At 41.6% G+C, this 23,047-nt stretch overlaps 3 protein-coding genes across 9 annotated transcripts; 1 reads left to right on the forward strand and 2 right to left on the reverse strand.

The window, feature by feature from the left end:
• Positions 1-305: 305 nt before the first annotated feature.
• On the reverse strand, positions 306-7,279 carry kif22 (kinesin family member 22). Of its 3 annotated transcripts, none has more exons than XM_005463863.4 (13): positions 6,960-7,279; positions 6,478-6,672; positions 6,243-6,370; positions 5,907-6,058; positions 4,584-4,793; positions 3,769-4,165; positions 3,169-3,289; positions 2,849-2,948; positions 2,186-2,366; positions 1,593-1,687; positions 1,109-1,309; positions 966-1,025; positions 306-386 (listed from the first exon to the last, which is right to left on the reverse strand). In XM_005463863.4, the coding sequence occupies exons 2-13, from the start codon at positions 6,663-6,665 to the stop codon at positions 357-359; spliced, it is 1,863 nt and encodes a 620-aa protein (XP_005463920.1). In that variant the 5' UTR covers positions 6,666-6,672; positions 6,960-7,279; the 3' UTR covers positions 306-356. The 3 variants fall into 3 exon arrangements, with proteins under 3 accessions (XP_005463920.1, XP_003458774.1, XP_005463921.1); XM_003458726.5 differs by having other exon boundaries at positions 357-386; positions 6,995-7,279; XM_005463864.4 differs by having other exon boundaries at positions 357-386; positions 6,478-6,689.
• A 150-nt stretch (positions 7,280-7,429) lies between these two features.
• On the forward strand, positions 7,430-10,720 carry pagr1 (PAXIP1 associated glutamate-rich protein 1). The gene is made up of 5 exons (XM_003458749.5): positions 7,430-7,665; positions 7,911-8,114; positions 9,721-10,057; positions 10,145-10,233; positions 10,325-10,720. Exons 2-5 carry the CDS (start codon positions 7,943-7,945, stop codon positions 10,558-10,560), a joined length of 834 nt encoding a protein of 277 aa, XP_003458797.1. The 5' UTR covers positions 7,430-7,665; positions 7,911-7,942; the 3' UTR covers positions 10,561-10,720.
• A 2,504-nt stretch (positions 10,721-13,224) lies between these two features.
• Positions 13,225-20,721, reverse strand: tlcd3bb (TLC domain containing 3Bb). 5 transcript variants are annotated; one of them, XM_003458725.5, is made up of 7 exons: positions 20,494-20,721; positions 18,805-19,007; positions 18,388-18,471; positions 17,087-17,312; positions 16,377-16,472; positions 15,362-15,471; positions 13,225-15,223 (listed from the first exon to the last, which is right to left on the reverse strand). In XM_003458725.5, exons 2-7 carry the CDS (start codon positions 18,927-18,929, stop codon positions 14,956-14,958), a joined length of 909 nt encoding a protein of 302 aa, XP_003458773.1. In that variant the 5' UTR covers positions 18,930-19,007; positions 20,494-20,721; the 3' UTR covers positions 13,225-14,955. The 5 variants fall into 5 exon arrangements, with proteins under 5 accessions (XP_003458773.1, XP_005463915.1, XP_005463916.1 ...); XM_005463858.4 differs by having other exon boundaries at positions 20,411-20,720; XM_005463859.4 differs by having other exon boundaries at positions 20,226-20,718.
• Positions 20,722-23,047: the final 2,326 nt, after the last annotated feature.

A 23,047-nucleotide genomic window follows, 5' to 3' on the forward strand; every position in this document is an offset into this window, starting at 1 on the left:
TGACCTGCTGTCTGTGCGATGCTAATTAGCCTAATTATGTGTTCACACAGAGAAACCGTCGATAAGGCGGTGGAGCGTCACATCACACAGTTCAGGGTAGGAGACACTGGAGCTCAGGCGAAGGTGACCATAAGTTATTTACCGACGTCAAATAAATACACAAGCATCCAATAATGTGATATGGGAGGTTTATTAAAAAGGACACGCCACCAGCTGGGCACAGCAGACACTACATAAACACAATGACACAAAGCATTTAAAAAAAAAAAAAAAAAAAGGAAAAAAAAAAAAGGTGGCTTCAGATAAAAAATAAAGTATGTACACGATTTATATTTAAAAACGAGAAAAAAAAAAAATCATTTCCCCATGGCACTCACGATGTTCGCCTGCAAAAGGAAGAAAAGAACAATGAATACAAAACAAGAGAAGCAGAATATCAATCATATGCTCAGTTATGGAAGGATTATAATTATTTTGGTTAATATTAGGAGCAGAAAACTTGTTTTTGTAACCAAAACTGATTTTTATTTAATGTTTAACACATTAATAAACTCTAATGAAGTTGGCATTGCCAGATGTGAATTGAACCTAGCTCTCCACAGGGAGTGTGCAAAATTAAAGCAAAATCACTGAAACAGAATGCAGTACAATAATCTCCATCTCAATTATCCCATTTTAATAATTGATGAGGACAGAATTGTAAATCACAGTAAAACGCCATTAGTTGTACAGCCTTACTGTCAGTAATACTTTATTACTACGATTGAAAGCGTCTGCTGCTAAGCTAAAAGTGATCATACTCATGTTTTAGCAGGTTTGTCAACCCCTGCTAGCTCAAAATCAGCTGATGGGAATGCTTTTATTTTGGAGGGTTTTAGAGGTGCTTCTAAGAAACTGAAGCAATCCACCAAAAAGCAGAGTGGCAGAAGATAACCACTTACAATGACAGCAAGAACCTAGCTTACCTTCATGAAGGAGGAAAATCTCTTTTCCGTCATCCCCTCAACTTGTATCAGGTCTTCCACCTGCAGAATAGCAATCATATAGTCTCTGCATGTATTTATATTACAGAAACCACAGTAAATAAGACAGTAATTTGTTTTCCAACCTTTGTGAAGTGACCGTGGATCTCCCTCCAGCCCAGAATGAGCTTCGCCTTCTTGTCACCGATCTGCTGCAGACTTTTCAGCTCTTTCAGGCAGCCTGTGTTCAGAATTTGCAGGATTTTCTGCTTGGACTGATCCACCATCGACTGGTCAAGCTGGGACTCCCAAGCACTCTTTGTGTTGTTCTCTTTACCACCCAGGGACTGATAGAACAAGAAAAGAAAAATAAATGCACAGATATACACCAAGCTGTTAAAACAAAATTTTGGTATCAGACAACACAAGCAATCTACTTTAAATCTGAACGTCCCTGCACTGGTTGGGAGAGGAAGGCAATTTTAACCAAACAAATTTGAGATCCTTTCTGCATCTGTCGAGTCAGATAAACACACTGAAGCTAATGCACGTTGTCAGCTTGTATCTGATGCTTGCAACTCTGCAGATGTGTCAAGTTAAGCACAGCACAGTCGAGGCTCGGTTGCTGACCTCAATCAGGTCTGAACACGTCTCCTCTTTCTTCTTGACGCACACCGACTGCTTTTTGACCACAAGAAGCTGCTGAAGGGGCTGGCGCTGGGACACTGAGGGGCAGAAAACAGGAAAACATTGCTTTAGGACAGGATCTAAGACAAATATTCTTACTGCATTAAAAAAAACCCCAAAAACTGCATTTTAAAATGAAAGAGTCAAAATTTTAACATTTGAACCATTTTAAAGCAAAATGCATGCAGGAGGCACTAAGAAAAGTTCTGGCTCGCTCTCAGTGTTGCTGAGGGTTGTAAAAATAATTCTCTCTCATCATCATTTGATACATTCTCTGGCTCCAGTATTGTAGATTGAGCTTTTGTATCACATTGCAGCCCATCAATAGCCGCAGTGAATCAACATGACAGAATTAGTGAGTCACTACTCTTTAGTGAAGCACTCAAATAAAGAATTTAGTGAGTCCTCAGTCAAGGTCAGCAGTGTGGGATACCTCTATAGTCTTTAACACTGTAGTCATTTCTTCATGAGGCAAACAATCTATGGAAATTCACTTAGTTACAGTACGATCATCTGCTCTAGGATTTCTAACAGACCTTGCAGTGGTTGGACCACAGCCTGCTGTTTATTGGGTTTTGTGGCATCTGACTGTTTTCTCCGCAGGGCAGTTGTCTTGTTCTCGAAGTCGGGCTCTTGTCCTGTAATCGACTTTTCTCCAGCCAACTGACTGAATAGCATGGCCTTGCTCTCAAGCTCCCTCTGCTTCTCTTTGAGCTCCTGCACAAAAACCAAACAAACAAAGAAGCATAACAAAGGAGACCAAGTTCAGCAATCAAATATTGACTGATTAGTAAACATCTGACCAGATCATCAACTGCTGAAATGTATGCAAAGTAAAACTGTGACAGCAAGGGCAGAAAAGGGGGGCCAATGTTACAGCCTTTCCAACTTGATATTTCCATGTATGCATGCATGAAGATGTCAATTTATAAAAAAGGACAGCAGATGACAGTTTGTATCTCTCCCATAGTAATCCCACAAAGCCCAGGTGTTGCTAGTGGGACTGTTGCAAGAGAGAATTAGTTTCAGCACCAGCTACCAAATCCTGGCCTACTGCTCAGAGACCACGACCTGCTTAAGATGCTGTCTCACTGTCCTCTCGATAGCACTGCTTAGAGCAACTCTAAACTAAACAGCATTCTTCAAGTTAGCCATCCATGTGGACAAGCTCAGGGTTTGATGTAGGTGTGCGTTTTCACCTTGATCTCTTTAAGCATGGCCAGTCTCTCTTTGTCCTGGGAGCTCATCGTTCTCTTCTCCAAAGCTATTAGTCTACCCATCAGTGACTGGTCTGACGAACTGAAGAGGCAGACAAACAAATCATATCAGACAAAGAGAGGCTGAAAAATGGGGCAGACAGTACGATCGGGGCTTTGAAACAAGTCAGGTATCAAAAAGTCATGTTTACAGGCATTCCAGACACACCTACACACAACAGCATTTTTCTCCGTCACAAAGCCTTTCAATTCAGTCAGACATCATAATACAAGCCAAACAAATAATCAGTCTGGTCTATAACCTGTGGTTACGTGTAGAGGGCGAGGAACCATCGTGTTCGGATTTCTTCTCCTCTTTATGCTTCTTCTTCTGTGGCTCAGTGCCAGACCCCCCTGTCTCTCGTTCCTCTCTGGACCGCTTCACTGAAGACGAAGGCAGATGGAAAATTAACAGTTTAGTATTCAGTGCACTGTAGCAACGGTGTCTGTGGGGGCTCTCTAGAGTGTAAAGCAACTCAGACAAAAATGGCACAGCATCAGTCAAAGTTGCATTGCAGTGCTTGAATTAAAGCCAACAGCAGCAGGTAAACATGAGGACCATCTTTGAGAGAATGCAGTAGGAAAGAGAACATCAGAACGGCAAAAATGCAAGTGGAGCACCAGTTTTACAAAAAAACAAAAATAAGCATCCATCTGACCCAAACTGCTGGGTCAGATGGATGCTTACTGTTAGCTGTTTACTGTTAGCCACCATCCTCTGGGATGTGACATGGGTGCCCCCTGTTGGCCTTTGGCTCAAATCGTGACAAGACTCTTCCTCTTTCCCAATAAAAATGCCTTTTTATACTTTAGTGTCCCATGACTGAAAAAAGTGGGTGCTTTTCTCACCCAGTTTCACTCACCTGGCAGCACAGGCACAGCCACAGTTTCACGGGTGAAGGGTTTGTTCACAATGAGCTTGGATTTGGCCGCAAAGTTGAGTGCACTGAAGGTGTCAAAATAATATTTGTACTCTGGTGCAATATTGGTGATCATGACGGAGTGTGCCGAGCCTCCCAGAGAGTCCTGCAGAAGCCGTGTCAGTTTACTGTCCCTGTACGGCACGCGCACCGAAGTGCCTGAGTTTAGAGAGTCCACAACTTTGCTGAGTGTGAAGAGAGACAGGTTGATGGCACCGCTCTCCTTCAGACGGATGCCCTGGTTGCCGGTGCGGCGGTTGTCCTCTGAGCCAGCCAAATCGACCAAGTACAGTTTGCCTGTCTGTTGTCTGTGGGGAAGTTGCTGCTGAGTCCGCACAACCTATGTCATTGCAGAGATTAAGAACAGAAAAGCAGCAGCGGCACAGAAGTCAGGCAAGAAAAACAAGGAGGTGGTGAAGAGTCATGGGGTGAAAGGAGAAGAAAAAGAAAAAAAAAAAAAAAAAAAAAAAAAAAAAAGAGGATTACATTTTATGAAAAAGCATGACAATAAAGGGAAAAAACAACGAATAAATGAAGAAAAAGGACAGCAGATAATGGTTTGTGTTTCTCTCCCATAGTAATCCCAGGAAGCACAGAAGTTGCTAGTGGGACTGTTGCAAAAGAGAATTGATTTCAGCACCAGCTACCAAATCCTGGCCTACTGCTCAGAGACCACGACCTGCTTAAGATGCTGTCTGGCTGTCCATTTGACACTAACGAATAAAGTAGTTCAATAAACTACACCAAGACCATCAAACCTTAATGAGAAGGATAGCGTGGCTGCGGCTGGAACGCTGGTTTAGCTTAGTAGAAGCTGTAGTACGGTTGAGCGTCGCAGGGACAAAGTGTTTGTCAAAATCTGCGAAGTTGGTGATGTTCATATGTGTCAGGCCAGGGATAAGGATGTTCTTGTCTTTGTCCTCTCTGATGGGTAAATCATGGGAGTTTGGCGACAGAAGATCAAGCACCTGAGAGAACAAGAAAGGAAAGCGGTAATTGATGAATGATGCACACTAAAAGAAAAAAGGTACATTTAAAGGTTCAGAGGACATGCTGTGGAAAATGCAGTTAGAAGCTTTTGCAGTAAATTCAAGAAGACTGGAGGTTAAAAAGCTATGTGCACCCCCCTTGTTTTATTAAATCATGCTGAGGGCCAGTGATCTGAAACTGAATGGGTAGGCTGAAGATGTTTTCACACATGAAATTTTAGGTAAACCAATTCAGATATTTTCCACATTTGTTCATTTTGACATGTAGCGCAACAGGAAATAAGTCTGCTTCAAAAGGTTTCATACTACCGAGATGTAGTGGATGGTGTCTACAAAAGGGAACTGCATGAATATAGCAGGTAAGAGCTGTCCAATCTGACACTGTTTTTTTTATTAGAGAGCTGGCAGGTTAAAGGCTGGCTAACATCCCATCCGACTGCGTCAGATATCTGCATTCTCACATACAGCTCTGCTGGGTGGGGCCAAGACTACCCTGCATGTGCCAAAACATCTTAGTTTGGACTACACCATCTGCATAATAATATTGTTGGCTTAAATTTGCAGAATTAAGGGAGTCAGTTTTTGGTCAATATAAAATCTTCTATGGGTATTAATAGAATTTCTAGAGAATTATCCATTAGAAACGGAAATATTTCCACTTTTAAAATGAACATAAAGGCAGTTTTATTTTCAATACAGGGTTTTAATCAGGTATTAAAGATTGACCACACTACAAGTTTCACTTGCTAAAGTGACATAACAGGGAAATTCATAGAGTTCTGTCAATTAAGGTAACCAAGATTCAATACCTCGGCTGTTTGGAGACATTTGAGGCTATTTTACAACCTTTGGAACAAGTAAGTACCAAAAGTTCATTTGATCCATTTAAATCTAGAAAAAAACAAAAACACAACAACCACGAATCCCCCCCCGCGCTCTATAATGCTAAAAAACGCAGAAACACACTTCTTAAAAGTAAAGACAATGTTTTCTAACACCTCAACTTGAACGACCACCATCTAGATTACTTTACTTAATCATGAACAGAAAGTCACAAGTAATTGTACGCTGTGTCTACTTAAACAACCATACCTTCTCATTGTAAATTTCCAAATACGACATGCCAATGCTGTAGTCCCATCCATCACTCTCATCCTTGGCTTTCACTAGCTTGAAGACCTCACGAACAGCTCGGGGAATCACACCCGGCTGCTCTGAACTCCCCAGCATAGTGTGGGTCTTACCTGTGAAAGAGGATGCAAAAGCCTAGAGTTAGAAAATGGTCTCTTTGGGGAGCCAAAATATCTATAAACAAAATGAGAAAAATCATTGTGACCTCTCTCAAGTCTTAACAGCTTAATTTATAAATGCATGTGCACAGCTAATATACACGTTTCTTGAAACCCTGTAGACTGTGCTTCAACATACCAGCTCCTGTTGGTCCATAAGCAAACACACTGGCATTCTGTCCGTTCAAGATGTGCGGCAGAATGGGCTTCACTGATGAGAGGAAAACTTCTTGCTGTGTCGTTTGTTCACCATGAAAAACGTCGAAGCTAAAAACAACAACAACCACAGCTCTCTTAATATTTACAGCTAGACAATCACTGAAATCTTTACCGACATACATATATACATAACAGATTATTATGAAGGCACTGACTGGTATTTAACAGTTTCTGTGGCGTTCCTCCAGTTGATTATCTCCAGGTTTTGAGAGTCCAGGCCTCTTACACACGGTCCCTCGCTTTTCTCGTCTTCTTTGTTCATATAGGGTCGCAGACGAACAGCTACGCGGACCCTGGATGTCTTCTTGTTTCCTCCATCTGATACCGCCACACGCGTCGCCATTATTGCGCTTCCACAAAGAAAGGCCCGAATAAAGTACAAAAAAAATACAAATAAGCTAACTAGTTAGCCACGAACGTGCTTGAAAAAGACAGTTTGTTTATAACAGCACTGCATGAAAACGCATGCCACTCAAATGAAACCTCTCCCGATAAGCTGTGTTTTCCTTACTGACGAAAGCCTCTCTCGGCTAATAACAAGCTAAAGCTGGATAGCTCAGTCATAACTTCCCTCGCGAACGGATGCTTCTCGCCTGGCTAATAATAGTCCCAAAGCCAAAGCCTGCTATATGCTTACCGATATTATGTGAGAATGTCCGAGACAAGCCACACCTTTGTTATGCCCTAAATTGTCCTTCCAGCAACATTTCGGACGCTTGGTTTTAACAATGGCGACCGCGTCCCTTAAAAACTTGAGGAACTAACCGAACACTTTTTCAAATGCAGAGCGCAGAAACCGGAAACGGCCGTAAACCAATCAGAACTCGCACAAATACTGGCGCCTGTTTTACGTCATGCGTCCATATTAATGAGATTTGTGGCTCTTCTGATTACATTTGTCAAGTTTACGCTACACAAACGTACATATACGCACGCTTTAAAAACAACAAGAACAACATGAACAGAAAAGCAAAGGACGCTAATACAAATTTCGCCCTGTCTGCCCTAAGACCTGCTCGCGCTTGCGCAGTGTGCAGGAAGTCGCGTCGAGCGTAGATCTCCAAACCATTCCCCTCTACTGCTGGAGTGTCCGCTCGTAGTGAGTGTGGATTATCCACATGACGTTGTATCAACAGTGAGGTGAAGCTCCCCCCGCCCCAGCGGTGCAGAGGCTCAGGCAGATCCCTACAGCCAAAATGGCGCTATGTTTACGTCTGTGCATAAGCGTTTGTTATACTTAGTGACTCTCATGGGGAGTTTTTACTGGAAAAGTATTTGACTCAACGTTTTAATCGCTTTCACAGCAGCACTGATCCGGAAGAAGCCGTTAATGACGATTTAAGGCACGTATGTTATTAGCAGACTAACTACTGTTTAAGAAATAGCTGGCGGTTAGGCCTGACGTTAGCTAGCCGCTTGTTTTAGTTGACTATACGTTCACTTATCCTTTAACAAAAGTAAACAGCTACGGCTAAAAGTTATAGCCTCTAAAAAATCCTCTTATCCCACACACTTGTGTATACCTTAAGTTAGTTTCAGCTGCACTAAAATGTTTTCTAGATCTAAATGGCAGGCTTCTGTTCAGCAGATCTGTTGCGAGAAACTTCACCAGCAGGAAGCATGCAAGCTGAGGCCACAGACACCTCACTGAAAGAGGGCATAGAGGTTCTGAACATGAAGGACTCAGAGGAAGCTGCAGAGGGCAAAGAGGACGAGGACAGCACGGAGCAACCGGATACGGAGATGGCAGGGAGCGCAGAGGAGGACGACGCAACAGCCAAGGAGGATACAGGTACAGTACACGTGTAAAGATAGATGCATGCATGGCAGGTGTAGTGAAAGGACGCACAGTAGACAGGAAGTTTCATTATCAGGTTAAAAGTCTTCAGTGTGGACAAGCATGTCCTGTACAGGTAACTAGTGTGAGTAGGAAGTATCACCAAGGACAAATGCACAAGTGTCATGCAGGAGTGTGCAGGAAATACAAGGAAGCAAAGCACAGCTGAAACACGGTCAGTTATCTACCGGTTTATTAGTAGGTACTTACCTTGTCGGCTTCCTAAGTCTTTACATTTTAACAAATTGGCACAAAAGGCAAAATGAGTGAATATATCCACCCATTTTCTTAAATGCTTATTCACCCAGTGTCTGGCGTGGGTGTGGTGCTGGAGTTGGCATTGGTGTGGTACACCCTGAGCCAGTTCTTTGTATGAAAGTTAAAAAGAAAAAGCAAACAGACTGCTGGGACTAGATATAAGCTGTGAGCACCAGTGTTGTGTCCAAAAGTGATTTCTGATGTTTCTGTTTTTAACTGTAATGTATTTGCTCATATATATATATATATATATATATATATATATATATATATATATATATATATATGGTATATAGACTGTAGTCAACTGGATTTATGATGGGGATGTATATTTAAAGTACAGAAATTAAGTATCTTTTTGAGTCTGCGTCATTATACCTAGATTATCCAATCTAGAGCACTTTAAAAAGCAACATAGTCGTCCAAACTGTTTTCCAGGGTTAAAAGACGGCAATAAAATGCAAAAACCATCTATTGAACAAAACAAAAACAAAAAAACATTACAAAATATTAATATTATAATCAATCCAATTGTGAACTTTAAGAAAGTTGGAGGTCTTTTAATTAAAAAAAAATGTAAGTTAAAAAATAGTTTCTATGAAACTATTCAGTAAAGCCAGAATTGCTCAGTATCTGATTCAGCCTTCATTAGAAAAGTCTGTGTTGTTCTGTGCCCTGATGTACTTGATCACTTCAAGTCTTTTGGCTATTTTATCACTTGCAGCAGAGAATATATTACACACGAGAGAAATGTTGGCTCCTGCCATCAATAAATGTCACCACTGATTTCCAATAGTTTTGCTATTTGCACCCCGATGCCCATCAGTGGGTCTGATGTTGATGTTTTGTTGACATATCAGTCCGTCCCTACGTACAGCTTGTCACAGAGAAGTCAAAGCAGTGTGTTTGAAAGATGTTTAAATTGGACCTATTATGTATTGCTTTCTGTCATACATACAGTACTTTTAGCAGTGCTGATTGCTCCTATTAAACATGGCTAAACTTTCACATATTGAGGTCAGTGTATGTACAAGTAATCCCCTTCAAAAGTCCAGCCTACAATCTACACATGGATCTGTCAGTGGAAGCCAATATTCTTTATGTGGTCGCCTCACACATCAGCCACACGACCTGCTGTTCCGACCTTTTGAGGGGCAGCCAATCAAAACAAAAGCACGTAGCTCTAAACTAAGGGGGAGGAGCTACATCAAAGCCAGGTATAGGGTTAATCCACAATAAAATGTCGCTTCATTATTGTTTTTAAAAGAGATTTTAAACTGACTGTGTACGTGTTTTTTCTCAGATGGGAACACAGATGCAGTGGGAGGAAAGGCGCAGCAGGATGAATCTCAGGCAGACGCAGGGGTGGAGGCTGAAGATGGAAAACAGAAAGCCGAAGAGGCGGACGGTGACTGGGAGCTTCCGTACAGCGACGAGGAAATGGAGGACCCCAAAAACTGGGTGCCTCCTCCCGCAGAGATCAAAAGACTCTATGAGCTCCTCGCTAAAGGGGAGATGCTGGAATTGAACTTTGTGCCCCTTCCTAGAAGGCCCCCCACGCCTGAACAGACCTCCTCGCCCGAAAGAGACGAAGAGGAGGAGGCAGCCAAGGAACGGGAGAGGCAGGAGAGGGAACGCAAGTCAGTGTTGCTTTTCCTTTTGGTCATTTCAGGATTAAGGAGTTTGGTTTGAGTGCTTTTGGTTGTTAACCATGTTTTGTTTTTCAGGCCTCCAACTCCAACTGAGTTTGACTTTGATGAGGAGCAAATGCAAACCACTCCAAAAAATGCCTTCCTAAGCCGACGCAGGACTCCAGGTATGTCACAATCAATTATATGTGGTGTCTCTTTATAATCTGGAGGGTTTTTTTCTTTTATTAATAATGATTTTTGCCTGTTGTCTCCCAGGATCTTCTGCCCGCTCCTCTGTTAGAAGGGAAGCTCGGCTGGACAAAGTATTGTCAGACATGAAGCGACACCGCAAGATTGAGGAGCACATCATGCGCACAGGAAGAGATCTCTTCAAGAGTGACAAGAAGCTGGAGGAAGCCCTTTCTCCAAACAGCCAGAGGGAGCGGGAGAAGGAGAGGGAACGGGACAGCAACCCCAACACCATCTTCTCACCACGACAGAGGAGATACTGATGGTTTCTTTTGAGACAAAGACTTGCCCAAAGGCATTTAAAGCCAAGCATTTCCCAGAGGCTTTCTAAAAAACTTGAATTTTTTTTAATGTAACAAGTTTTGTATGTTTTATGTGTTTTGTATGATGGCAATAAAAATTTTAACCCTGGAGGACGTCCCTCACCTGTTGTACTCTGAGCGTACTGACAGTTTATTTCAACCTGTGGCTAAATGAATATGATGATATCGTTATGATTCTAAATTATATAATAAAGCTACTTTTGTCTGCTCCCTTGTCACAGGTGGTGGCCACAGTGGGTAGCTCTGCTTTTGTGCCTGAAAAAGTGGACTACATTACAAACTGATTTAACTGATCAGGTCACTTTGACCTTATGAAACACGTTTTTGGCCATAATGCAAGAATTCATATACTAAATGAGACAACTGGTGACAAAGGTATTTCTCCCATATTGGGTTCTCTTTACTGGCTTCCTGGTAAATCCAGAATCCAATTTTAAATTCTCCTCACATACAAGCTCTTAAATAATCAGGCCATTTAAAGACCTTATAGTACCGTGTCACCCTAATAGAGCCCTTCAGTTTCAGACTGCTGGCTTACTGTGGTTTCCAGTAAAAAGTAGAATGGGAGGCAGAGTCTTCAGCTTTCAGGTCCCTCTTTTGTGGAAACCGGCTCCCAGTTTGGATTCAGGAGATAGACACCCGCTCTACTTTTAAGATCAGACTTTAACCTTTCCTTTTTGATAAAAATAAGGTGACATTGAAGAATCCCGTAGTTACACTGCAATAAGCCTAGGCTGCTGGAGGATTGGGTGGGTCATGTGGCCCACTGAGTGTTCTTCTTCACCCTCTCTGTGGATACACCTCTCTGCGCTTAATCATTAGTTAATATTAATCTCTGGCTCTCTTCCAGAGTGTGTCTTTGTCCTGTCTCCTTCCTCTCACCTCACCCTGAACCAGTTGTGGTGGATGGCTGCCCCTCCCAAGCCTGGTTGTGCCCGAGGTTTCTTCCTGTTTGATGAGTTTTTCCTTCCCACTGTCCCCAAGTGCTTAAAGGGGGGTCATATTATTGTAGGGTCTTTACCGTGGGATGTAAAGCACCTTAAGGTGATTGTTGTTGTGATTTGGCGCTAACAATAAACATGAGGTGCTAACTCGGCAGGCTAATGTTGTAAGTACAAAGAAATTTAAAGCATTTCATTTCAATTAAGATATGACTGAAGTGCCGATTTTCAGCTTTAATTTTGAGGCTCAACAAATATTTTGCATTGACTGTTTAAGAATTAGAGCCATTTTTATACACAGGCCCCATTTTCAAAAGTAATTGAGCAAACTAATATAACTTTAAACATAAAGACTATTTTTAGTAGTTGATGAAAATCGTTTGCAGTCAATGACGTCCTGAAGTCTACAACTCATGGACATCATCGAATGCTGTGTGTCCTCCCTGCAGCCGCCTTCAGTTGCTTGTTTGCTTGTCTGTTTGTCATCAGTTTTGTCTTACCAAACTCCAAAGCATGCTCTTTTGTGTTGAAATCAAACTCTTGGGTTGGTTTTGCAGTTTGCTTTGGGTCATTATCAATTTGCACCCATCATTTTTGGAGTATTTAGCTGAATGTGAGCAGAGTACAGCGCTGTACACTTCACAAATCATCCTTCTACTCCTATCAGCAGTCACATCATCACCAGAGACCAGGTTCAATTAGCAGACATGCTAAGCTGTTCCTTTTCTTCTTCATACATTTCTCTTCCCATATTTTGATACACGTTCATTTTTGGAGCTCACACCGCCAGTTCCATGGAACAGTCTCCAAATGCAGGTTCAGCACTTGGAATCAACTCGACATCTCTCACTTAAACATTTGTCATGAAATAACATGAGAACACGCCTCATCTGGCCGTCAAAATTATGTCTGAGCCTCTGAAAATGAGGAAGTTTGTAGAAAAATGGTTGCAATTCCTAAACCTTTAATGCAAAATGTTTGCATTAAAGCTGCAAGTCTGCACTTTAAATCAAACAGTCCAGATGTGATTGAACTACTATATGACTACTATATTGATTAAACTCCAACTTTGAGCATCTAATCCACTAAACTCACATTGCAACACATTTGTAATATTATAGATGTTATTAGGGCGTAGAATTTAAAGAAAAATGCATAAATCTGCTTCATGTGGTCTCATTAATAATTTTGGTTTGTTTTTAACTCTTTCCCCCATAATGATGACATTTGATGGCCTCCCCTGTACTCTCAATCACGAGTTTTGATACCTCAGTTTATTTGAGAAAATAAGACACTTGATTACAACAGTTGTTTGTTTTTTCCAAGGGTAGCTGCACAGGCAGAGACCACCCTCACTAACATCTGATGCAAACCCAGTCATTTTGTTTTATAAACAGGCCTCAAATATCAGTTCAGAAAACAGCTTCAAGGGTTACTCTGAGTAGGCCTTCAGGGGGTAAAAAAAAAACCCCTGTAACTACAGAGCTGCAGTGGTGACAATGAATAAACTTTTCAAAGCTTAACATGTAAAATCACACAACTTCACTGATTCTGGCGCCCTCTACTGGCTCATGTCTACCTAGTGACGGAGCTACACAATCAGTCTGATTTTAAAAAATACTAAAAGCTTAAAAATAAATAAAAAAAAGAGAGTCGAGACAGGTTCAGGACAGAGAAGTATATTTTAGCTAAGATTGAGTAACAATACAGCCTTCACATAAGGCTCAGAAGCATAGAGTATAATATGTATGCATAAATATGCATTCAAAACCACAAACCAAATAAATAAATAAATAATAAATACTTACAAATAAATAACAAGCATTTCGTGGAATATACAGTACATCAGTTGAAATGTTTTGAGTATTGTCAAGAAGCAGTACCTTATGAAGTCATGGAACAGGGGAATGGATATTCTTTGTTCAACATGCCCATGGCTCTCCAGATGCTTTGGCACACACTTCCCTGTCTTTGATGGTTTTTAAGCTGTCTGAGTTTTGTTTTGTTTTTTTCCCGTTTTGTTTCCTTGACCCATTTCCAGAAAAGTGTAGCTACTTAAAACAAACATAAAATCATACAAAACAAGCTTGTTTGTTCAAAGAAGGTTCATAGAACCAGTGGCTCAAATGATTGGAACATTTCATACAGGGCTGAAAGGCTTAACTCACAGACTTAACAGTGAAAAAAAAAAAGTAACAAATGTGCTTCCTTGTCTTTGTTGTTCCCCTTCAAACTTTGACATTACGACACCCCCAACAGAGCTAGAAACACTCAAACATCACAGATCCCTTTGTGAAATATTCCTGCAAAGTAACTGGTGCTGTTGTACAACACCAAACAATTAAAAGTAACCATCTTGTATGCAAAAAAAAAAAAATAGTGATGAAAAGGAATCTACACAATCTTTATCTACACTGAAACAAGGACCACTGTGGAAATATCTGAGGGTAGTTTGCGTTCACTAAGCTGTAAGACTGTGAAATGTTTCCGTCTTAACGTTGAACTGTCAAAAATGTCGGATGCAGAACTGGGATAAAGCCTAAGAAAATAAATAAACACTGACCTAATACTGACATGGAATGACTTTTTTTTTTCTTCTTTTTTAAAACATCTGCTATGTACAACCATCACATTTTTCTGTCCGAGGGAAAGCCTCTTCCTTCTTTCTCGAGAGTAAAAAATAATAATATTTAAAAAAAACAAAAACATAAAGAAACAGCAAAGAATCGGGGGGGAGGAGCAGGAGGGAGGGATAAGGCAGCAGAATACAGTCGTATGAGATTATCTCCGTTCTAAAGATGAGTCAGTCTGCAGGTCGGTTACATTTTTGTTAGAGTGACAGTGACTACATAGAGGATACAGATAATAAACACTAACAAGTCAAAATACTGTTTAGCTGGGATTTTTTTTTTCTTTTTTGAAGGTCTTCTTCATTACTAAACTGAATTAGGCCTTCCATCTACAGCAAACATACTAACATACAATATAATACATTCCTATTTTCCTGCTCTTCCATGAGGCAGAGAGGACTGAATTTGATCTACGTGAGGGGAAACGGCCACCTATGCTTGCTGTACATCCAGGCAACTTCCTCTCTAGTCAGTGCATGTTCCTGTCTGTCTGTCACAGTGCCCGAAGACATTTTAAATACTGAGCGTGCCAACACTTCCTTTTTGTTTCCTACAAACTAAGAGGCTGAAGTACTTGAAGGCTAGCCGCTGAAGCGTTTAACTGTTTTGCTGGCTACAAGCACTTCAGCACAATCTGAGGCCACCGTCTCAGCTTGTTTCAAGTCTCGCTTTCCCCCTTGCAGCGTTCCTTCCTTTACATACTCATTGGTACATTCGCCTTCTTTCCCTCCCCCGCCCCCGGCCTCCCCTCCACAGCGCTCCTCTCAGTGCGTGGCCAGCTCGGGCTCTGTGGGGAGCGTGCTGTAGCCGTTGGCGGGCTGGGGCAGAGCGTTGCCATCCCTCTGGAGCTCCTTAGCGGCGGCGGCGGTCGGGTGCGGCCTCTGCGAACGGGAGGTGCCCGTGAACAGTCGCAGGGCGCCCCTGCAAATGAGGGAGAACCAGTAGAGCTGGGGCGCCATGAGCAGAGCAGCACCGAGGTTACAGTGCCAGGGCACCGTCAGCGGAACCATGTGGAAGGGAATGGATGCATACCTGGACCCAAAACAGGGGAGGAGACAAAAAAAATTGCAAGGTTGTAAAACGTGCGCTCACAAACCTTTCGAGTGGCTGTGCAAGTCACTGACCCAAGTTCAGCCAGACAGCGGAACAGAGATGGAAAGAAAGACATACCTTCCGTAGACGTAGTAGAGGTAAGGGAAGAGTAGGACTCGACAGATGAAAAAAGTGATCAGCATAAGAGCCCCATTCACTTTGTGCAGGAGAGTGTGCTGCTGTTTGTACTGAGAGCGGGAATAAAAAGAGAGAGGGAGAAAGAAAAGCAAGCGGTAACAGTTTGGTGAAAGCCGCCGATGTTAATCTTTGACTGTAATACTGTTAATTCTAATATTGTTATATTTGTTAATGCTATCTAAACAAGACGACGTGGAAAGCACAGTGTGATGCTGCTGGCTGGACACTGGTTGATTCCTACAAGAAGGGTGGGAGGGCAGGGAGATGCAGCAGCAGCCCCTTTTTACACCCTCATTAGCTTAAAGCTTTATCTTGAACCTGTTTTCGTGAGATAACACAGAGCACAAACACACATCTGCCTAAGAGGGTTTTCCTCGTGCCCATTCACTAATCTCACATGCTAGAATTACATGGCATCCCATCAATAAGAACCCTTTTGTATTACATTGGGGTTTTTTTCTATTTCTTTAAGCAGGGAGGTCTATAAGGACACAGCTTTTGCTGTTTATCAAACTGCCATGTGCACTGTGAATGGGAGAGCCAGGGTGCTAAGTGATAAAGGGTAGAAGGACATGCAGATAGTGTATCTGCTGAACATCCAGTGTAAATCTAGGGGCTATATTCAGAGACAAACAGCTGACAAGCAGACACACACAGACCTAAAAACAAATACGGGGGGACGTGCAACTCCAGCAGCGGACTGTGTTACCAATTAAAGACTGATGTTTCTGACAGAGCTGTTCATGTAAGACGCAGCTGACAGGAGCCGCTGGGCATGAACAAGCTGCATGCTGGGAATGGCTGGAAATATACTCTCCGATGAATTAAAAAAGGGAGAAGGAAAAAAAAAACAGTAGAGAGTGCAGGAGAACTTTAGTGTGACACATGCACATGCAAAAAAAATCTAAATCAAAATGCACTTCAATCTTCCTACAGGCTGAACTCAGATGCTTACCTGGATGAGTATTTTTCCTAAGCAGACAGACGGAGTGCTGAGCTCAGCCATGAACATTATGCCCTGGAAATAATCGCCCTTTCCTTGTCGCCAAAACTAGGGAGAGAGGGAAAATGAGGCTGATTATTTGTCTAGACTGTTTTGTTCCTTTGTGGACTTGTTAGTATATCTGCAATAAAAATACCCCTTCTCTGGAAGTGAACGTTTAGCTAGTCAACTGAAATAGTTTGAAGACTTAATTGCTACTCTGTCAGTGGACGGCTTTTTAATGTCTCTAGAAGCTGAACAGTGAACACGCTGCAGAACAGTGAATAACTTTAAATCTATTCAAACAAGGGCATAGTGTTAAAACCTGGAAAAGGTACTGCTTAGTTTATTTTGTTTATAAATGAGAGAAGAAGAATCAGAGAATTATCAGGTTCTTATTTGGCATTGGGCTATTTTTCCTTGACTTAACAGTACATTAAATACAATATACACCATATAAATTGCTTTATGAGACAACGATTATTAAATTGGACTTTTAATTCCTTTTTGTGCTACACAGTAAGTTTTGCTTTGGGAATAAAACATGAAACACTTCTGCCACAAGTACACTGTACCTTTTCACAAGACTAAAATACCTGAGTGTGGGTAGATAATTCACTGCTATACTTTTCTTGCTTCACTCAGATCTGTGCTCAACAGAAAGAGCAATGTATGACAGTTACCACAGAGACGGGGAAGCAGACGGTGACCATGACAACATGGTGCAGCACCATGAGGAACTCGCGACGCAAGTAGCTGGTCAGCGCCGAGCTCATGTGCTGGGGTGCCGCCGAGGCCTCCTCGTGCCCTTTGACCCGGAGCTTGTACCAGTAGCACATGAACATGGCGTAGATGTCGTACACAAAGTAGGGAACGGCGAACATGATGTAACTGCTCGTGAGCCAGTGCCTGGAAATGTAACAGGAGGGACACAGCTTCACTAACAGTCAGAACACAACTTCATTAATACTGCGCTTGCCTGCCAAGTTGGAGCTAAGTGCAATTTGCTATACAAACTATGACAACCCTTAATATAACAAAGCTTGTTGCAATGAAAAGACTAACTGGAAAAACCCACCAAAAACATAAAGAAAATTTTCGGCAAGGATTTGAGCTGTCACTTGAAAAAGTATTATGTCAAAAACAAAAGAAAAACAATTGCTGATTCTCACAAAGCATGAGATGGATTGTAGTCTCAAAGAAGACAATCACTGGAACCCTGCACAGGAACGGACTGTGAGGTTCATATCAAGAAAAACTAAATTTCTGCAGAAGAGAATCATTCAAGCCAGACTGAAGTATGTTAATGATGACCTGGCAATTCTTTGGCTCAGATGAGACAAAACTAGAGCTCTTTGGCCACAGAAATGCTGCTTATGTTTAGCGAAAGAAGGGAGGGGCATACACCCCAAAGAACACAATCCATACATCAAAACACGGTGGAGGGAGTATTATGTTGTGGGGCTCCTTCAGTGCATCTGGAACTGAGGATGTCCTTGAGGTGGAAGGAATCATAAAGATGATATTTGATATCTGGCGAATGATATGGGAAGATTTTGAAAGAAAACTTCATGCATTCAACAGTAAACCTGGGTCTGGGTCGTCTCTTTGTCTTCCAAAATGACAATCACCCAAAACATATATTGCCCTGGTAAAGAACTAAATGAACGCTGCTTGCACAGAGCCATTACTTTAATCCCACTAAAAATCTGAAGGGCAAACTGAACACCAAGGTCCATGCTATAAGACCTTGCATCTGGAGGGGCTTGAGAGATTCACCAAAGATTCACCAACACTTAAAAAATATTTTTTTAAGGGGCATTTTGATAGAGGGATTAATAACTCTGTCCTCATCTGTATGTAGAACATGAAAACCAGAGAGCCTTTACATAGTCCAGACACAGACCTGGAAATGACCAATCATGATATTAAATTCTGATCAAATGTGACAGAATATATTCCAGTAATGTATTCATAGACTTACTGGTCCTCAATGATGTCTTCACAGGAAGAGGCAATGATGTAGCCTGCTGAGGAAGCCATGACTGCCTGAATTGAGGACACCAACCTGAAATGACAAGCATTCACTGTCTAGTTAACACATGTTAAAAATGTGCGGCTTTATGTGCAAAATAACACAGCTCAAAGTACCTGTAAAAACATAATAGCTTCCACATTAATCTGACACGCTTGTTATGCAAAAAAAAAAAAAAAAATAAGAGGTTTAGTCTAAAACAACCTTGATCGCACTGCAGTAAAAGCACCACTTTGCTATAATTTTAGAGGGCGTGCTGTTGGCATAAAAGGTAAACAGAGTGAGGGTCGAGTTTCTAGATGGCATTTCTACATCTACTGCAATTAAGACAACACAGCAATTCAAAAGCATTTCAGAGGGGCTAACCTAGCTGATACAATCACTGCGTCCCCTTCGCTCCATCTCAGTCCTGGAATGGTCTTCAGGCATTGTTTGGACAGCAGGAAAAGGCCTGGAAAGAAAATAGAGCCAGCAGCTAGGATGGCCAGCATGGTCCCTGGCGATCTGTCGTTGAGGCAAAAAGTTCAGCAGGCAATCTGGTCCTTGAGATCCGTCGCTCTTTCCCCTCTCTGAAAAACACGAGACATGACAGAGTGAATGAGGGCTCATACTGATCTCACTACAATTCCCTGGTGTAAACATGTCGCAAACACTATTCTAGACTAACATTGGTAGGAATAGATTTTTCTACTGAAAGGCCAAAGAGCAGCTAAGATTCAGGTAAGAGAAGGGTGCACTGCACTGAAGGCTGAGCCTGAGAGACTACACGGGGGTAGGATGTCAATGAGCAGACGCCTTTGTGCAACATGCCGTTTTACCTATATGACGCTTTACGCCTTATTCAATTTCCTCTTTATTCCTAGGGCAACCATGTGGTATTACCATGCGGTTTTTGCAGTTTGCACATAGTCGAGGAGCTGACTCATTAAAAGTTGAAGTCCATTAGCAAAATACGCATTGCGCTATTTTTAAAATCCCAAACGTCGAAAATATTGACATTGCATGTGATGCTACTGCTGCTCACAGCTCCGCTAGCCGAGGTTAACCTGTCTGGATAACCAGATACAGGTTACGCTTTGGATTCACATACAAATAAGCTATGCTGACAACATTGGCGACCCAGCCTAGTCTAGTCAGTGAACCTTTAATTTTTAAATTGGCCCAAGCTCTGACGGGATGCAGACTCAAGGAGACCACGTGTCAAATTTACTTGTTCCTGAGCAAACGCGAACTTAGGTTTTCTCTCCAAATTTAACAGCTAGTTAAGCTAACTAGCGGCAGAATGGCAAGGCGAGTTAGCGGGCTTTGTCGTTTTCGTCTCCCAAGTCCTAATAAGACAAAAACTGGGTCAGCCAGTATGCATGTATGCTCAGTGTACAAAACGATATAGCCAACATTATATGCCATCCCGCGGCAGGCAACAGCAACTGTCTGCACCCCTCAACCGCCCGCTAACAATGAGTACAAACGCTAGCTAGCGCTAGCTGTAGCAGTTTAGTCACCACTGGCTTGGCAACCGATACCATCCATCAATCCACAACAACAGTTAGAAAGATACTAGCACCCCCACATGAGTACTAATAGTCAAGTGTGTCCCCGTCTGTGTTTTCTCGCTAATTCATGGACAAGACACGGTGCCGTTAAACTGTTTCGTTAGCTTGTTATTTGTTTGTAGCACTTAGCAGTAGCAGCGCAGCTAACCGACCCCGTTAAGCGCTAACCGTGGCTAGCGGATTGGAGTTTACACATGTCTAGAATAGAGGAAGAAATTGTTATGCAACATTTACACGGCGACTCTGCGAAGTCCGGTCAGCGGCCAGTCGAAAGTCGTGTCCTGTTTAGAGGTATCCCGGGGGTCTCCGCCTCGATGATCCGCATGTTTATGTGACCACTTCAATGTTGAAGGGTAGCAGCAGCGAGCTAGCGCTAGCGTGCCTCAACTTAGATCAAAATCTGTATGAGAGCAGCTCACCGAGGGCATCGGTGGGAAGCATGCGACAGAAATAGCGGTATCTAATTAAACAGATGACAAAAGACAATGGCGCAGTCGGGTACAGGTGTCAGAGTGACTGTAGCTGGTCCAGTCGCTATGTCATCTCCTCTGTCTCGCCACAGCAGAGCAGAGATGCCGCTGCCTCCTCTCCTCTCTCAGCCTCCCAGATGCAGCGTTGACTCAACACTGTTGGACTGCTGCGCCAGCTACTTTCCTACAGGTCCGGGCGGCAGCATCTCATGTCATGACGAGAAATTTGCACCAGTCACAGCACCGCATTTTGCAAATTGTTGTTTTCTGTGCACTGAAACGCTGAATGGATCCCACGTAGGGGAGCCATCTATTTCAGCTCGATTTTTAGTTTGCAAATATTCACTCTGCTTCTTTCAAAATCACAGACGTTTTATCTGTTTATATAAAACACTGAAAATGTGCACAAAGAATAAAGCCCCATTCTCTGTGGTACAGGCTACATCTTTGAACCGTAGAGTCATTGTTTATAAGTGAACAGCAACAGCTAATAAATGTATCTCTTATCAGCCCTCAGCTGCATATAATCAGACATGCCTAGTGTCTCTACAGGGTCACGGCCCTGCCTGGCAGACCTTGCCAGGGAGGCTTGCAGATAACGGGACAATTAATGCTACTTTGTTCAGGCTTGGCAGTGATATCCATGTCTAACACTACTCAGTTGGATGCTGGGTAACAAATGTGTATATGTATGTGAAACACATGCACATGCCAGCTGTCGGTGTAATACGCAAACATAAGCCAAGGTGAAATTCAAAAGCAATCTGTCATGAGGGTTATAAACATGAGTGACCTTCCTAACTGGCCCTGAGAAATTATTCTTTATACTTTGTGGTTTATTACAGATTTGTAAAGACGTTAAATCATGAATAAAGTACAGTAAAGTATAAATATACATACATACATACTTTACACACACACACACACACATACATACATGTGTATCTATATCTACATATAGATATATATCTATATACACATATCTATATATCTATATATACACACACACACACACATATGTATGTGTGTATATATATATATATATATATATATATATATATATATATATATATATATATATATATATATACATATATATATATATATATATCAGAGTTTAAAAGAGTCATTATTCAGTTATGGTCAGATGTTTACTTATACTCATTATGGGCATAAATGTTGTGGTAAATTTGTGATTTTAATGATTTCTTTGAACTGTTTCTTTTCCAGGATGGAATGATTGTACAAAGTCTTTAATGACTTTTAAAAACAAGAATTGGGTTTAGACGTTTACGTGTATTTGGGAGTTTTATATTGGATGAGAAGTATACATACACCCTCAAATATATACAGTACATATATTCACTGAAATCTTCAGTGTCTTTTAACTTAACAAGGCCAATGAACTTCCTATTACTGACCATGATAGACTACAACTGGCAATTTCTCTTTGCCAGCATAAAAAGAATTTGTTTGACAGAACTTATTGGATTGATCAACCTGAGAACAATGGGAAATTCTAACAAACTCAGTGAAGATCTAAGAAAGAGAATTGTAGCATCACCGTCCAAAATGAATTAAGTTTTACATCGCTATAGAGTGAGAGGGTGCTGACCAAGGATGAAGCCCCCTTCCAAAAGTGTCACCTACAAGCTCAACTGAAATTTGCAGCTGCTCACATGAACAAGCCAAATGGTCAGACAAGACAAAGATTGAGCTATTTAGCCACAATGACAAGAGTTATGGTTTGGAGAAGTAAAGCTGATGCTTTCAAAACTTAAAACACGGTACCAGCTGTCAAGCACGGTGGAGGTAGCGTCATGCTCCTGGGGCTGTTTTGCTGCTAGTGGTACTGGTACATTGCACAAAGTGGATCAAATAATGAAGACAGTGGACTACCTTCAAATTCTTCAACTCCACCTCTGATCAGCAACTATATGGTTGAAACGTGGACACAGTTGGGTGTTCCAACAGGACAATGATGCAAAACACATCAACACTGGTTTATGAACAGATAAAGCAGGCTAATATTAGGCTTCTGAATTGGCCTTGCTTGACATATGCTGTACAATCATTGCAACTTGGAAAAAGAACGGTGGGAAGAAATCATTAAAAGCCCCAAATTACCATGACGTTCATGCCCTCGATGAGTGTATGCAAACTTCTGACCACAACTGTAGAATAGTTGGTCTCTGCTGTAGGACAGTTTACAACTATCAAATAATCGTGAATTTTTAGAAATCAAACAAACAATCACATAAAGTAACCAATACAGTTTAAATTGTTTTGGTGAAACAGCTTTTCTTAAAATACTCTAAAATACTCTCACAGACGGTAATTTCAGTCTGTTTTTGTGTATTTTTAAGAGCTTTCAACTATACGTGAGGAATGTGTCTAAAGTTGTTTTTCAGTTTTAGTAAATAGTGGCATTGATAACAGGCATACAGCAAGATAACTAAAGTAGGTTATGAAGTCAAGAAACAATGGAGGTTTTATTATAAGCAAAACCTGTATTTCTATGGGATCCTTTGAACTTAATTTGGGCTCCATGAACAAGGTGCATGATTTTTGAACACTGCAGCATAA

The sequence above is a fragment of the Oreochromis niloticus genome, linkage group LG8, assembly GCF_001858045.2.
Source record: "Oreochromis niloticus isolate F11D_XX linkage group LG8, O_niloticus_UMD_NMBU, whole genome shotgun sequence".
In the NCBI taxonomy this organism is placed as follows: domain Eukaryota; kingdom Metazoa; phylum Chordata; class Actinopteri; order Cichliformes; family Cichlidae; genus Oreochromis; species Oreochromis niloticus.

What these genes read in the sequence shown, in the direction of transcription:
- kif22 (XM_005463863.4), bottom strand. Translation starts at nt 6,665, where the DNA reads ATGGCGACGCGTGTGGCGGTATCAGATGGAGGAAACAAGAAGACATCC. An exon ending in ACAGAAACTGTTAAATACCA is followed by an intron (nt 6,371 to 6,477) that starts GTCAGTGCCTTC and finishes TGTTGTTTTTAG; the next exon opens with CTTCGACGTTTTTCATGGTG. An exon ending in TGGAAATTTACAATGAGAAG is followed by an intron (nt 4,794 to 5,906) that starts GTATGGTTGTTT and finishes TTGTTCTCTCAG; the next exon opens with GTGCTTGATCTTCTGTCGCC.
- pagr1 (XM_003458749.5), top strand. Translation starts at nt 7,943, where the DNA reads ATGCAAGCTGAGGCCACAGACACCTCACTGAAAGAGGGCATAGAGGTT. An exon ending in AACAGCCAAGGAGGATACAG is followed by an intron (nt 8,115 to 9,720) that starts GTACAGTACACG and finishes GTTTTTTCTCAG; the next exon opens with ATGGGAACACAGATGCAGTG. An exon ending in AGGCAGGAGAGGGAACGCAA is followed by an intron (nt 10,058 to 10,144) that starts GTCAGTGTTGCT and finishes TTTGTTTTTCAG; the next exon opens with GCCTCCAACTCCAACTGAGT.
- tlcd3bb (XM_003458725.5), bottom strand. Translation starts at nt 18,929, where the DNA reads ATGCTGGCCATCCTAGCTGCTGGCTCTATTTTCTTTCCAGGCCTTTTC. An exon ending in GAAGACATCATTGAGGACCA is followed by an intron (nt 17,313 to 18,387) that starts GTAAGTCTATGA and finishes TTACATTTCCAG; the next exon opens with GCACTGGCTCACGAGCAGTT. An exon ending in TCTGCTTCCCCGTCTCTGTG is followed by an intron (nt 16,473 to 17,086) that starts GTAACTGTCATA and finishes CTCTCTCCCTAG; the next exon opens with TTTTGGCGACAAGGAAAGGG.